Raw genomic sequence first — 13,977 nt, 5'->3', positions numbered from 1 at the left:
AGGTGAGCACTGGTTCAAATCTCAGCTGTTCCATTTCTAGTTCCCCTCCTTACTTGTGGTCTGGGAAAGGATGACCCAAAGCCTTGAGACCCTGCATCCATGTGGGAGACTCACAAGAGGCTCTTGGCTCCTAGCATATGATCGGCTCAGCTCTGGCGGCCATTACAGCCATTTGGGGAGTGAACCAGCAGATCTCTCTTGTCTCACCTTCTCTCTGTAAATTTGCCTTCCTAAAAAAAAACAAACAAACAAACAAACAAAAAAAGATAAATACGTCTTTAAAAAATGGGTATAGAAAGAACATTCCTCCATATAACATAGGCAATATATGACAAACCCAAAGCCAGTGTCATAATGAATGAGGAAAAGTTGTATTTCCTCCTACATTCAGAACCAGACAAGGATTCCCACTTTGACCACTGCTATTCAATGTAGTTCTAGAAGTTTTAGCCAGAGCCAATAAGAAAGAAAATGAAATCAAAGCGATACTAATTGGAAAGGAGGAAGTCAAATTATCCCTCTCTGAAGATTGCATGTTCCTACAGGGAAACCAAAAGATTCCACTAAGGTTATTGGAACCCGTAAGGGTTTAGTGAAGTTACAGGATAAGGAATCAACTAAAAACAAACAAACAAACTCAATAGCCTTTTTAAATACAAACAATGTCATGGCTAAGAAAAAACTTCTAAGATAAGTACAATTCACAATAGCTACAAAAAAATTTAAATAAATACATCAAAGACCTTTACAATGAAAATTAGAAAACATTAAAGAAATAATAGAAGACACAACAAAACGGAAAAATCCTCTGTTTGTGAATTGAAAGAAGTAACAACATAATACCCACACTTACCTAAGCAATTTACAGATATAATGTGATCTCAATCAAAATACCAAGGACATTCTTTCCATATCTTTCTTAGAACTACCCCAGCAGCATAGGTAATAAGAGCAAAAGTAGATAAATTAGGTTATATTGAGCTAAGAATCTTCAGTACTGCACAACCACCCTTAACCAAACTGAGAGGCAACCAACAGAATGGGAGAAAATATCTGCAAACTACACAACTAATAAAAACCTAACATCCAATATCCATAAATAGCTCAACAAACTCAGCAACAATAAAACAAACAATCCAGCTAAGAAATGGATAAAGGAGATGAACAAACATTTTTCAAAGGATTGAAACACAAGTGGCCAATAAACACATGAAACAAACAAACAAACCTCAGGCCAGGCACCAAGGCCTTGCACCTAAAGTCCTCGCCTTGAACGTGCCGAGATCCTATATGGGCACCAGTTCTAATTCCAGCAGCCCCGCTTCCCATCCAGCTCCTGCTCTTGGCCTGGGAAAGCGATCGAGGATGGCCCAAAGCACCCGTGTGGGAGACCTGGAGGAGCTCCTGGCTCCTGGCTCCAGATCGACATAGCACCGACTGCTGCACTCACTTGGGGAGTGAATCATATTTCTCTCTGTCTCTCTCTCTCTCTCTCTCTCTCTCTCTCTCTCTATATATATATATATATATATATATATATATATATCTGACTTTGCAAGAAAAATAAATAAATCTTAAAAAAAAACCCTCAAGATCACTAGCCATCCAGAAAACACAAACACTACAATGGAGTATTAACTCACTCTAGTTAGAATGGTTATCATTCAAAAATCAAAAAGCAGTAAGTGCTGGTGAAGAGGTGGAGGAAAAGATGCCCTAATATACACTACATGGGAATATAAACTCATTCAACAATAGAGATTCCTCAGATATCTGAAAATAGATCTACCATATAACCCACTCATTCCACTCCTGGAAAACTACTTACATGAAATGAAATTAGCATATGAGAATTATCTGTACCCACAGGTTTATTATAGTTCAATTCACAACAGCTAAGATATGGAATCAATCCAGATGTCCATCAAGTGATGGCTGAATACAGAAAATGTGATATGCATACAAAAAAAACACAAAAACACTATGGGCAACTATTAAAACAATAATGAAATCCTGCCTTTTGCAACAAAATGGATGCAACTGGAAACCATTGCATGCAGTGAAATACACTAGCCTCAGAAAGACACAGAGTCTTCTCTTATATGTGGCAATTAACACAGAACTCAAAGAAAGGTCTAGAAATGAAAGGGCACATCTTTGTAATATGATTGCTATTCTTAGCCTTTGTTTAGACTCTGTAGTTCTTACTTGTTACTTTTTTAAACATTATGGTTAGTGGCTGAATTAAAACTGGCATTAGAGAACCAATTAAAATTGTGTCTGCAAAAATTAAAGCAAAAAGAAAGGAAGCAGGGAGACTGAGGAGGGAGAAGGGGCGTAAGGAGTAGATGGTTGGCTTCTTAGGGCTACATCTAAGAAACACATGAAACCTGTTTCTTTACACTAACAACTTTTTAAGAAAAGAAACTCAGTAACAACAAAACAATTCAGTTAATAAATGGGCGAAGGGTGTGAATAGACAGTTTTCAAAGGAAGAAAGATAAATAGCCAAAAGACACATTTTAAAAATGCTCAGGATCACTAGCCATCAGGAAAAAACAAATGCAAGTCATAATAAGGTATCGTCTCACTACAGCTAGAATTGCTATTATCCAAAAATCATAAAATAACAAATGCTGGGGAAGATGTGCGTAAGGGGGAGCCTAACACATTGCTGTTAGGAACGCAAATTACTACAACCATTTGGAAAGCAGTATGGAGATTTCTAACAAATGAAAAATGGTTCTACATTATGACCAGTCATCCCACTTTTGGGAATATATTCAAAAGAGATGAAACCAGTATATGAAAGAGATATCTGTACTCCCATGCTTAGAGACTCCATTTCACATAGTAAGATATGGAATTCACCTAGATGTCCATCAACTGATGACTACAAAAGGAAATATGGTACACACACACACATATATGACTGAATACTACTGAGCCATAAAAAAGAATGAAATCATAACATCAGCAACAAAATGAATAGAACTGCACATTATGCTAAGTGAAATAAGTCAAACCCAGAAATGCAAACATTATTTTCTTCACAACATGAGGAAGTTAAAATATTTAGAGTGTAAGATTTTGTGGATGTCCTCAGGTTACTGTCTCTCTTACACCTTCACACATTGCTGCTGCCTCTGTTTCTCCCCGAGAAGAGATATCCTGATTGAGGGACCAAGTGATAGAAACAAACAAAAAATACAAAGTCATACTCTCTGTCTACATATCATAATCATCAATCTTGCCACATAGGAAGTCTGTGCTCCAGTTTCCTATTTACTACTATGTAGAGAGAAAGTGATGCCAAGGCACATAAACCTGTAGCACACTGCTTCCCATTTCCCCACTGGGATTACATTTAAAACTTCATTTAGAATTAGGTGACTTCACAGCATTTGCCATTTAGTAATCCTTCAACATGAGCACCTAATACCAAACTCCTTGAAACAAGGTGAGTAGACATCAAATACTCAAAAGCCCGCATTGGGCCCAGCGGCGTGGCCTAGTGGCTAAAGTCCTCGCCTTGAATGCACCCTGGGATCCCATATGGGCGCCAGTTCTAACCCCGACTGCTCCACTTCCCATCCAGCTCCCTGCTTGTGGCTTGGGAAAGCAGTCAAGGATGGCCCAAAGCTTTGGGACCCTGCACCCACATGGGAGACCTGGAAGAGGTCCTGGTTCCTGGCTTCAGATCGGCGCAGCACCGGCCATTGCGGTCACTTGGGGAGTGAATCTACAGACGGAAGATCTTCCTCTCTGTCTCTCCTCCTCTCTGTATATCTGACTTTCTAATAACATAAATAAATCTTAAAAAAAAAAAAACCCACATTACCTAGACTGGTAGAGGTTAGTGCTCTACATTATAAATAGGAAAAGAAACTATCAGTTTTGTACTTAGATTATGCCTGCTGAAGGATCAACTCAAGTGAACATTTAGCATATGATACATGAAGCCAACAGGGGTAGGAATCCCAGCAAAGTTATTTTAAAAAGGCCTGGAAGTAAAGAAAGGCAGATAGGAATCCCAGCAACATTATTGAGAAGGGTCTAGAAGGGTCTAGAAGTAAGGAAAGGCAAGCATGTTTTAATCTACTTTCACCTCCATGCACCTGGGCTTTAACTCTCTTTTTCCACTTTAGACACTAAGATAGAGTCTTTAATATATTTCATTCTATTTATAATTTTTATAGTCATATAACTACCAAGGGCTTCCACTGAGTGGGTATATGACAGAACCAAAATATGTGGGATTAATAGAAAAAAATTACAAGAAAACATTTAATTACCAAATTAAGATTTTTGTTAACCTCATCACTTTTACAGTGTTTGGTTTATTAAGCCAGTCTACTCTGAAAAAATAGAAAACTGATCACAAACTTACGGAGTTTACAACTTACCTATCCTTTCACTCAACAGTTAAGGGGAACAGGTTCATCATTGTGAAATTAAGGTTTTATCACTAATTAGTCACAGAAACAAGACCAGGATAGCACTCTATGGCTTTCCATTTTATTCCAGAACCTCCGAGAATGAGCTTGAAATACCCAGCTCCATTACTCACAACATTTAGATATATTGTAAGTTAAAGCAACTCATCCAAAGATGGTCAGTCTTTTACTTTAACCTTTGCTATGACGCAATCTATACTGAGTGCAATAAAGATGCTTAAAGTGGCCCTTGGGAGGCAAGGAGTCCTTTGGTGCTATGAGTAGATTCCATTGTGCTTAAATTCCTGACTTACGGGAAACAGAGTTAATCAAGTTTGGGAACCTAATGTTACTGCTCATAATAGGAGTATTATCCATAAATTTTATACTCTTCATGATCTACATAGCATGAAAGTAAAACTGCATCTTGATTCTCACTGACCCTGAAATAAGATACAATAAGAAAAGCTTAAGGGCCTAGACAGTGGATAAAAGCTATTGAAGGGGGAATTTTAAGGAGCAGGTGCTTAGCCTAGTGGTTAAGATACCTATTTCTTAAAACCAAATATCTGGGTTTGAATCTCCGTTCCAGCTCCCAAGTACAATCTCTTGCTAATCCTGGCTCTAGGAAGCAAGGAGATGACTCGTGTTACTGGGTTCCTGCCTCCCATGGGGAAGACCAGAACTGCATTCCTGGCTGTTGCCTTCAGCTTGGGCATAGTCTCTGCCAACCTCCCCTCCCCACCCCGGGTTCTTGGACATTGAGGAGTAAGGCTATGGAGCAGCACACTTCCTCACTCCCTCATTATGTTAAGACAAGTTAAAATATAATAAGAGTTCAGTTAACTCGAAAAAGAGCAGAAAACTGTTACCAGATGCTAGGGATATCGGGGTTGGTAGGGTATTGGAAGACATTCACCAGAAGGTATGAAGCTTCAGTTACACAGGAGAAATGGGTTCTGGAGATATTATACAGCATGGTGATTACAGCTAATAACAACAACATATTATATGTTTCAAAATAGCTAAGAGTAGATTTTAAACATTAGCCTGTTTTGATCATTTATAATTTATACAGGAATTGAAACATAACACTGTAGAAGATATACACATACAAATTACTATTTCTCAATTAAAAATAAAGCCTAAGAATTCAGTTACTGTAACACATTATACTATTTCTCAATTAAAAATAAGGCCTAAGAATTCAGTTACTGTAACACATTAAAAATATTTAAATCTCAACTGATATTAACTTATACAGCAGTTAAATCAAATTGCTCAAATGATGTCACTCTATTTTTTACTCTTAAGAAGTTTAACTTATCCATCTGTGAAATGGAAATGGTAGTTTTTAACATCACACCCCTAAGACAAGGGGCACGGCACCACAACAGAATCAGCAGCCTGTCTGGAAAGTTGTCCTACACAGATCACTCTTAAATAATAGTAAACGACACAGTTATCTGTAACATAGGTTACATCATGGCACAGTGGGTTAAGTCGCTACCTACAAAGCAGCATTCCATGTCAACTGCCTGTTTGAGTCCTAGCTACTTGGCTTCCAAACCAGTGTCTTGCTAATGTGTCTGGGAAAGCAGTGGAGCATAGTTCAAAGTACTTGGACCCTGTCAGCCATATTGGACGCCTGGACAGAGTTCCTGGCTCCTGGCTTAGGCCTGACCCATTCTTGGTTCAGTCTTGGTTGTTGTAGCCATTTGAAAAGTGAATTCTCTCTCTGCCTCTTTCTTTCTGCCTTTAAAATAAATATTTTTTTCCAGAAGAAGAAAAAAAGGTTACAATACTGAATTTTAAAATGTTGTTTTACAATTTAAAAATAAGAAATGCTAAGTGGAATTTTTTCATGAATTTTGAGCCAAACTTATTCCTCTATTTAAACAAACCAAGTTTCTCTGTATGTGTGTGTTTATATATATATATATATGTATGTACATATATTGTTTATATATATAACACACACACACACATATATGAGACACTAACAGCATTAGAACGTAACATACACACAGGTCATCAGATTTGTACTTCACCAGTCATCCACCCTGAGTTTATTACCAAAATAAATCACATCCATCATGATTGTGAACAGTGCTGTTTATATTAAACAAAGGCTCCAATCAAACATACAGAGAAAAGGGAGAAATCAAAGCAATGGAACTGCAGTCAAAGACTGACCTCACAAATGTGTGTTGACATTACTCCTGTGAATACAAGGGACCCAGATCACATGGTCAGGCAGGGACATTCACCTGCGTTGTAAAGTCCTACTGTATGTCAGAGGGCACTTCTGGAAGGAAGTTCTGTAATGGCCCATTCTAAGCACTTGCAGACTTCCTACTAGATCTACACAGGAAGTCATTCTTAGGTCTCACCTGCACAAGTTCCTGTTATGAGGGCAGAGGATGATGAGGAGTTGAAATCCAGTTCCAGGGAGTGATGTCATCTTGATTGAGTGGTGACCTGCTTCCCAACCTGGTGTTGTTGCAGCCCTTCAGCTGGGGTTCGGGTTACAAGGGGACCAAAAAGGAAAACAGGGAACCAAATAATAGAAAAAGGAAAAATGCTTGCACATTTCCTTTGTTTCACTAAAGCTTTTCTGTTTCCATTTCATCTGGTGCAAGGAGCTGCTCTGTGGCAGATGGAAGCTGTGCAGATGCTCTTGGAGAGGTGTGGGTTCTTTCTTGGACAGATTTTGAAAATACAAAGATGAAAACATACAGAGAATTTCAATTTTTTCTGTTGATTTCTAAGTTTGAAAGAGTGACTTGCTTTAGATTAAGTTTAAAAAACAGGCATTGGCATTTTAAATATTTTACAAGTTTTTGTAATTTCTTTAGCAACATAAGCAAATAGCAAATACAAATGTTTGGAGATGTGTGACTACTCATTCCCCCTAAGAAAAATGTCAAGTAAATCAGGAGTTCAAATCCAGGAACCTCATCCCTATAAATCAAACAATGGGACTGCCATTCAGCTGCATTTGGTTGATATCATTTGGTTCTTGGGATACAAAGCTCACAAGCAAAACGCAGTCAAGCACAAGAGGCAATTGAGACCAACAATCTAAAAGCAAGATGCAAGAGAGAACTTTAAGAAGTTAGAACAATAATTAATACTAAAAATAAACTCTTAAACTATTAAATGAATGAGAGAGCCATATATTTTCCATGTTTATTTTACATCATGATTTCTTATTCCTATTAAGTTGATACAATTTGAAGAAATAAATACTGCCTTCCCTTTTTTGTTGCATGTGTGTTAGCAGAAGTCTGAAGAACATAAATTAGTAAGATAGGAAAAGAAAAGATGAGGTGGAAGAGGAAGACAACAGTGAGTGTTTATATGAGCCTTTCTCTGAATAAGCAAACATCAGTCAACACAACAAAAAGCTGGGAACACAGGGTGTTGTCTTCTCCCAGAAATCATCCAGACCACGTTAGCTACACAGCCTCATAGTACAGGTTGCTGTTCAGGTATTATGTGGACATCCTTTTGTCTCACTTTTTTAAGTCCCATAAATTATTTCATTAATGAAGCACTCTTAGTGTATTGATTACCATAACTAACTTGATCAGCTGCCATGTTAGCTGCCATGTAGAGGTCCTTCTTTCAAGTAAACTTTAACTCTGTACTCAGAGCTTCCTATCTGAGGAACTTCTGGAAGGATACTGGTCCTTATGCTGGATTTACAACTCGTCTGTGACACCAAATACAGCTTATAGTAAAATTACTCCTCTGTTACAGGTGTGTACAGAACAGCTTCTGGTGAAATTAGCTAATATGTTGTCCAGACGGAAATTGTAAATGAATCTCTTAGTCCTTCCCTCCATTTCCTCCAAGGTCTTTATCCAGAGGTTTTGGTGCTCCATAGTGACTGTGCCTGTCACACGAAGATCAGCATGGGTGTAAATGACCCTGTCATGTGTTCATCTCATCAGTTTTGCCCAATCCACAGGGGTAAAAAATGGATGTGATTTGATGTCTTCAACACCAGCAACTCCAGCACCAAGACGCTCCAGAGGGTTGAACTGCAAGAGCTAAAAAGAATTCTGTGAGTGAAAGGACTCCAAATGGCAAATCAAAGGAAAACAAAATACATGAAAAGGCATATGAAAGAACACAACTTCCAAATTCAACCCAGTGACACATGGACTTGATTAATAACCTACACTTTCTTGCAAGGGAGCTATACCTAACACTGCTGTAGCTTGGAGGGGGAGTGGGAGGAATATCTGAACTGAGTTAATGGCTTTTTGAAAAATGACCTTGAGAAACTCACTTGGTTTCCCTCAAAGTCCTACCACGTAACAAGACAGTAACAACCTTCAATGACTTATTCCAAGAGTATGCAATGAGATTAATTAGATATTGCACAAAACCCCATAAAATCCAGTTACTTCACGATTAGAAAGTTTGGGAGAGCTGCTGCAACTACACAATTCAATCACGTAAAATCAGAGATGTGTAATGATTACCATGATCCAGTTTTAGAACAGTCTGTTTACCCTGAGAAGTCTCCCTATGCCACCTGCAATCAAGCTCCACTCCATTCCCAGCGGTAAGTACTCTCGGCTCCATTTTCTGTGCCTGTAAATATCCCCTTTCCAGACGTTACTTATAAATAAAACCATAAACTAGGTGGAGTATTTTGCAGCTGCCTTCTATTAATTAGCATGCTTTTAAGAATCATCTACATTACAACAGGTATAAACAGTCTGTTCCTATTCACAACTGAATAGTATTCCACTTTTGTACCACATTTTGTTAATCCACTTAGGAACTGATGGACATTTGAACTTTTCAGTTTGGGGTTATCGTGAATAATGTAGCAATTTGGATTCATGCACAGGCCGTTATGTAGACACAGGTTTTCATTTCTCTCGAGTATGTCCAGAGAAGAGAAACTGCTGATTCACATGCTAGGTGTATGTGTAACATTTTAAAAAATTGCCTTTAAAATGCCTGACTCTTCTAAAGTGACTGTACCATTTTACATTCCCAACAGCAAAGTATGAGGGTTCTGGTTTCTCTAGATCATCAACAACCTTGGCACTCTCCTTTTTGATAAATATTTTTCTGATGGGTATTGGTGGCAATTCCAAATGACTAATAATGTTGAGCATCTTCTCACATCCTTTAGCTTCATTGGTGAAATAAACAATCTTATGTCCATTACAGTTATGTAACCTTACAAGCATTCCTTCTACAACACCTTTGTCAGCTACAAGATTTGCAGATATCTTCTCCTGGTCTATGGCTTGCCTTTTCATTTTCTAAATGATGTCCTTAGAAGTGCAATGTATTTCATTTCAATGAAACCTAATTTAATCTTTTCCTGGGATCATGCTTTCACTGTCACTTCTAATAACTCTGAATCATCCAACATCATGACGATTTTCTGTTTTCTTCTATTATTTTTAGTTTTAGCATGTAAATAATACACACACATACACAAGTTACTAAGTTTTGTATATAATGTAAAGCAAGGGCTGTAGTTTTTAACATGAAAATTTGACTTCCCAGCACCATTTGTAACACTGTTGTTTTAATTACCACTGCCTAGCAGCTACCTAATGTAGGAAACAGTTAGTGTAAGCCCTCTAAATTTGCTTTCTTTTCAAAAATTTGAACATTCTAGGCTCTCTTCCTTTTCATGTATAATCTGTAATCAACACCATTTTTGCTGTCTTACAAAAAGCAACTTGTGATTTCCTTGATTTCTCTCTTGCTTTTTAACTTCTGCTTCCTTTTACTTGTTCTGGGTTTAATTTGCTTCTTTTTAGAGTCTCATAGAGTATAAGCTTAGATTTTAATTTCAGACCTTTTTTTTCCCCTTCTGATATAGGTATTTAAAGCCATACATTTTCCTCAAGAACTGTTATAATTCCACCCTACAAATTTTGGTGTACTGTGTGTTATCTTTCATTTTTAAAAACATTTTCTACCTTCTCTTAGAATTTCTTCTTTGAACCATGTATATCTCAGAAATGTATTAATATTAAAATATTTTCACATTAGCAAATATCTTTCAATTGCTAATTCCTAATTCAATTTTGTTATAGTTAGAGTACATTGCATGATTCTAATTTTCAAAGTGTCCTTTGTATTCACTCTTTTATCATCATGAAAACACCTGTCAGTTTCAAGTAGGGCACTTGTCTTACCATTTACTTTATCATATTTAATATAGTCACTCCCACTCTTATAGTTAGTATTTCCATGACTTATCTTATATTTTTTGCCTTATACAAAATATAAAACTGACACTTGTACACAGACGAGAGTTGGAAGTTAATTGAGAGTTTGGTCTTACTTTTTGACTCAAATTAACAGTGTCTGCCTTTTGTTGGGCATGTTTAGACATTCATTTTGAATTTAATTATTCATATGATAGATTTAGATTTGCTACTTGGCAACTTGTGTCGTGTCTTTATGAGCTCTTCATTTAGTGCCTTCTTTAGTATCAAGTGCTTTGCACTGTACCATTTTAGTTCTACTGAATTTCCTTTGCCAGTTTGTGTTTAGCGTATTTTTAGTGGTTATTATAGATTACAACATGCATCTTACAACAATCTACGTCACAATGACACTAACTTAACCCCTGAACAATTTTTTATTTATTTGAAAAGCAGAGTTACAGAGAAAGAATGAAAGAGAGAGAAAGTAAGGAAGAACGAAAGCAAGGAAGGGAGAGAAGGAGGGAAGCAGGGAGGGAGAGAAATAATTGGTCTTCCATCTGCTGGTTTACTCTTCAAATAGGCCCAACTAGGACTCATAGAAGATGCCAGCCCTGCAGGTGGTGAGTTTACCTGCTATGCCACAGTGCCAGCCCCAGACTAACAGCTCTAGGTTAACAGGTGGCAACTACATTCTACTGAGCCTCTATTTCCTTCCTCTTCCCTATCACTGTCATATACTTATATATTAACCTATATATGTTATAAACCCAAAAGCATGGTTTTATAATTATTGCCATGATTCTTAATAACTATTTTATGTACTGAGAAATGAGAAAAAATATATTTAATCACTTCCAGTAGCTTCTTTCTGCCATTTCCAGTGTTCATAATTCCCTCCTCAGGTTTGAGTTCCTACCTGATACCATTGCCTTTCAGTCTAAAGGAATTCCTGTAGTACTTTTTATAAGAGAATCAATGAATTTTCTCAGGGTTTCATTACCTGGGAATGTCTTTATTTTACTTTCATAAAAAAAATTTTTTTTAGCTCGTTTTATTTATTTGAAAGGCAGGGAGAGTGTGTGTGAGAGAGAGAAAGGAAGAGAATGAGAACCTTTGCATACACTGGTTGACTTAGCAAATGCCTGCTGTGACTGGGGCTAGGCCAGCAGGCAGGAACTCAATCTGGGTCTTGTGCACGGTGGCAGGTCCAAAGCTGCTTGAAGCATTGCCTGTTGCCTCCCAGTTGCACATTATCAGTAAGCTGGAATCAGGGGCAGAGCTGGACTTGAGTCCACACACTCTGACATGGGATGCAGCTTGCCAAAGGATTATGTAAACTGTTAGGCCAACGCTCCTTCACCTTGATTTCTGAAGTATAATTGTGCTGCATTTTTATTCAAAGGTGAATTCCTTTCACCATTTGGAATATGTTATTCTACTGTCTTCTGATTTCCGCTGTTATTGAGAAGTCAGACATTGAAGCTTCCTTGTATAGGATGAGTTATTTTACATGTTTCAATCTTTTTTTTTTTTCAACAATTTGACTAACATGTCTAAGTGTGGTTCTCTTGGCATCTTTCTAAGCAGCCTCTTAAGATTCAAACATGCATATGTTAGTGCTTTCTTGGTCAAATATGGAAGTTTCCAGCCACTTATCTTTTGTCTTTTTTTTATATTGTATCATTTGTATGGATTGATTCTTTTTTCTTCTATCTCAAATCTGCTATGGAGATGCTCCAGTGGATTTTTTTTTGCTTGTGAATTTTTCATTTCAATCAGTAGTTATCAACCTAACCTTTCTACTTATTTCTTCTTCTGACAATTTTTATTTATTAAGTAATTGTTGTCATACTTCCTTTAAGACTTTAAGCACATTTTATTTTCATTCTTTGAAAATACTTATAATGGCTGCTTTGAAGTCATTAAATCCAAAATCTGAGAACACTGATAGACTAATTCCATGGATTTCTTTTCATTCTGCATATAATACTCTTTTGTTCCTTGTATTAGCTTTTGCTGGAAAAAAAAATGAGGCATTTTAGGTAATGCATTTTAGCAACTCAGGAGCTCAACTTTTTCCCTGAAGATTAGTACTGCCATTGATTTGTCTGTTCTTTTATTTGATACTTGTTTCAGCTGTAACTGCCAAACTCTCTTCTCCCCAATCTGTAGTTGCTGACACCTCTCCTTGTTTTATTTCCTTGGTGTTTGTTCATTTGCTTTTTGAAAGCTTGGTTTGCTCAACTTTCAAGTTGTACTCAAATACATCACTCGTTGAAGCTTTTATCCTCAAGAACAAATTTTAGACCGTGAAACCACGCTTCCTTGGCTGATACCCTTCACTGGGCCTTTTCTCTGTCCCGGCACACTGATACACCCTTGGGCGTGGTCTACATGGCTTCTGCACCCTTCGGTGTGGTCTACATGGCCTCCTCAACCTGGCATAACTTTCCAACTGATCAAGCAGCAAGGAGAAATGAGACCCAGCTAAGATTGTCACAGGATCCCACTATTCTTTCCCACACTTCCGCTGTTCTCTAGGCATAAACACTTCTCATACTTTTTGGATCAACTCACAGACCACTAAAATGACTGGTTTTAATGATTATCTCTAATTTTATAATTTTTATGGGAGAGACACTCAAATTTCAGACTATTCCTAAAGCAAGCATTTTTTCCACAACATTACAACCAAGTGCAATTGAAATATTTAAAATATTTTCACAATACTAATAGTCCTATATGTATAAAAAATTACACTACCCAAGTTTAACCAAAATTTCCTTTTCTTCTCTTTTACTCTACCTCTAGTTTTTATATTATCCACATACATAAATTCAATTACTTATATGATAAATATCAAAAGACTACCTCTAATGTGCCATTTGCTACTGTTTTAAATCTTTTCACCCGTATCACCAGTAGTTGACTGATTCTTATGTGAACAGCCCTATAACTCAAATAAATGAAAAATTATCATCATGAATTTTCAACATTATTCTATAGTAATAATAACAATATACTTTGACATAAGACATACTACATGCCAGGCATTATCCCATCCCCATTGACTCATGTAGATTAAGTCACGTAATCCACTACTCTACAAAGAGTCACTCTTACCATCTGCATTTTATAGATGAGAAGATGTTCAGGAAAATTAACTTTTTACTCCTTTACTACTAGTTTACTGCTAATAAGATTATGAGATTATAATTGTAGTAAAAGGTACTGACATGGTTTGGATTTAAGTATTCCAACTCCAAAATCCAAGCTTTAATTACAACATTATACTACTTCATGAATGTGTGATCTACAAATTCCAAGAATCTATTAGTTCA

General features: G+C 37.0%; 1 protein-coding gene across 8 annotated transcripts in view; it reads right to left on the bottom strand.

The window, feature by feature from the left end:
* Positions 1-6,536: 6,536 nt before the first annotated feature.
* The window catches only part of RPS6KC1 (ribosomal protein S6 kinase C1), a 159,764-nt gene continuing 152,323 nt past the window's right edge, over positions 6,537-13,977 (bottom strand). For 6 of the 8 annotated variants that reach the window (XM_058669177.1, XM_058669174.1, XM_058669171.1 and 3 more), the window contains one exon: positions 7,615-8,494. In XM_058669177.1, the coding sequence (XP_058525160.1) occupies positions 8,384-8,494 (111 nt within the window). In that variant the 3' untranslated portion in view covers positions 7,615-8,383. Of the gene's footprint in view, positions 7,521-7,614; positions 8,495-13,977 lie in introns of those variants that run through there. The other 2 variants (XM_058669173.1, XM_058669175.1) reach the window with 1 other exon arrangement.

Source organism: Ochotona princeps, chromosome 10 (genome assembly GCF_030435755.1).
Source record: "Ochotona princeps isolate mOchPri1 chromosome 10, mOchPri1.hap1, whole genome shotgun sequence".
Lineage (NCBI taxonomy): Eukaryota > Metazoa > Chordata > Mammalia > Lagomorpha > Ochotonidae > Ochotona > Ochotona princeps.
Note: the sequence above shows the minus strand (reverse complement) of the source record. Positions and strands in the feature narration are given on the sequence as shown.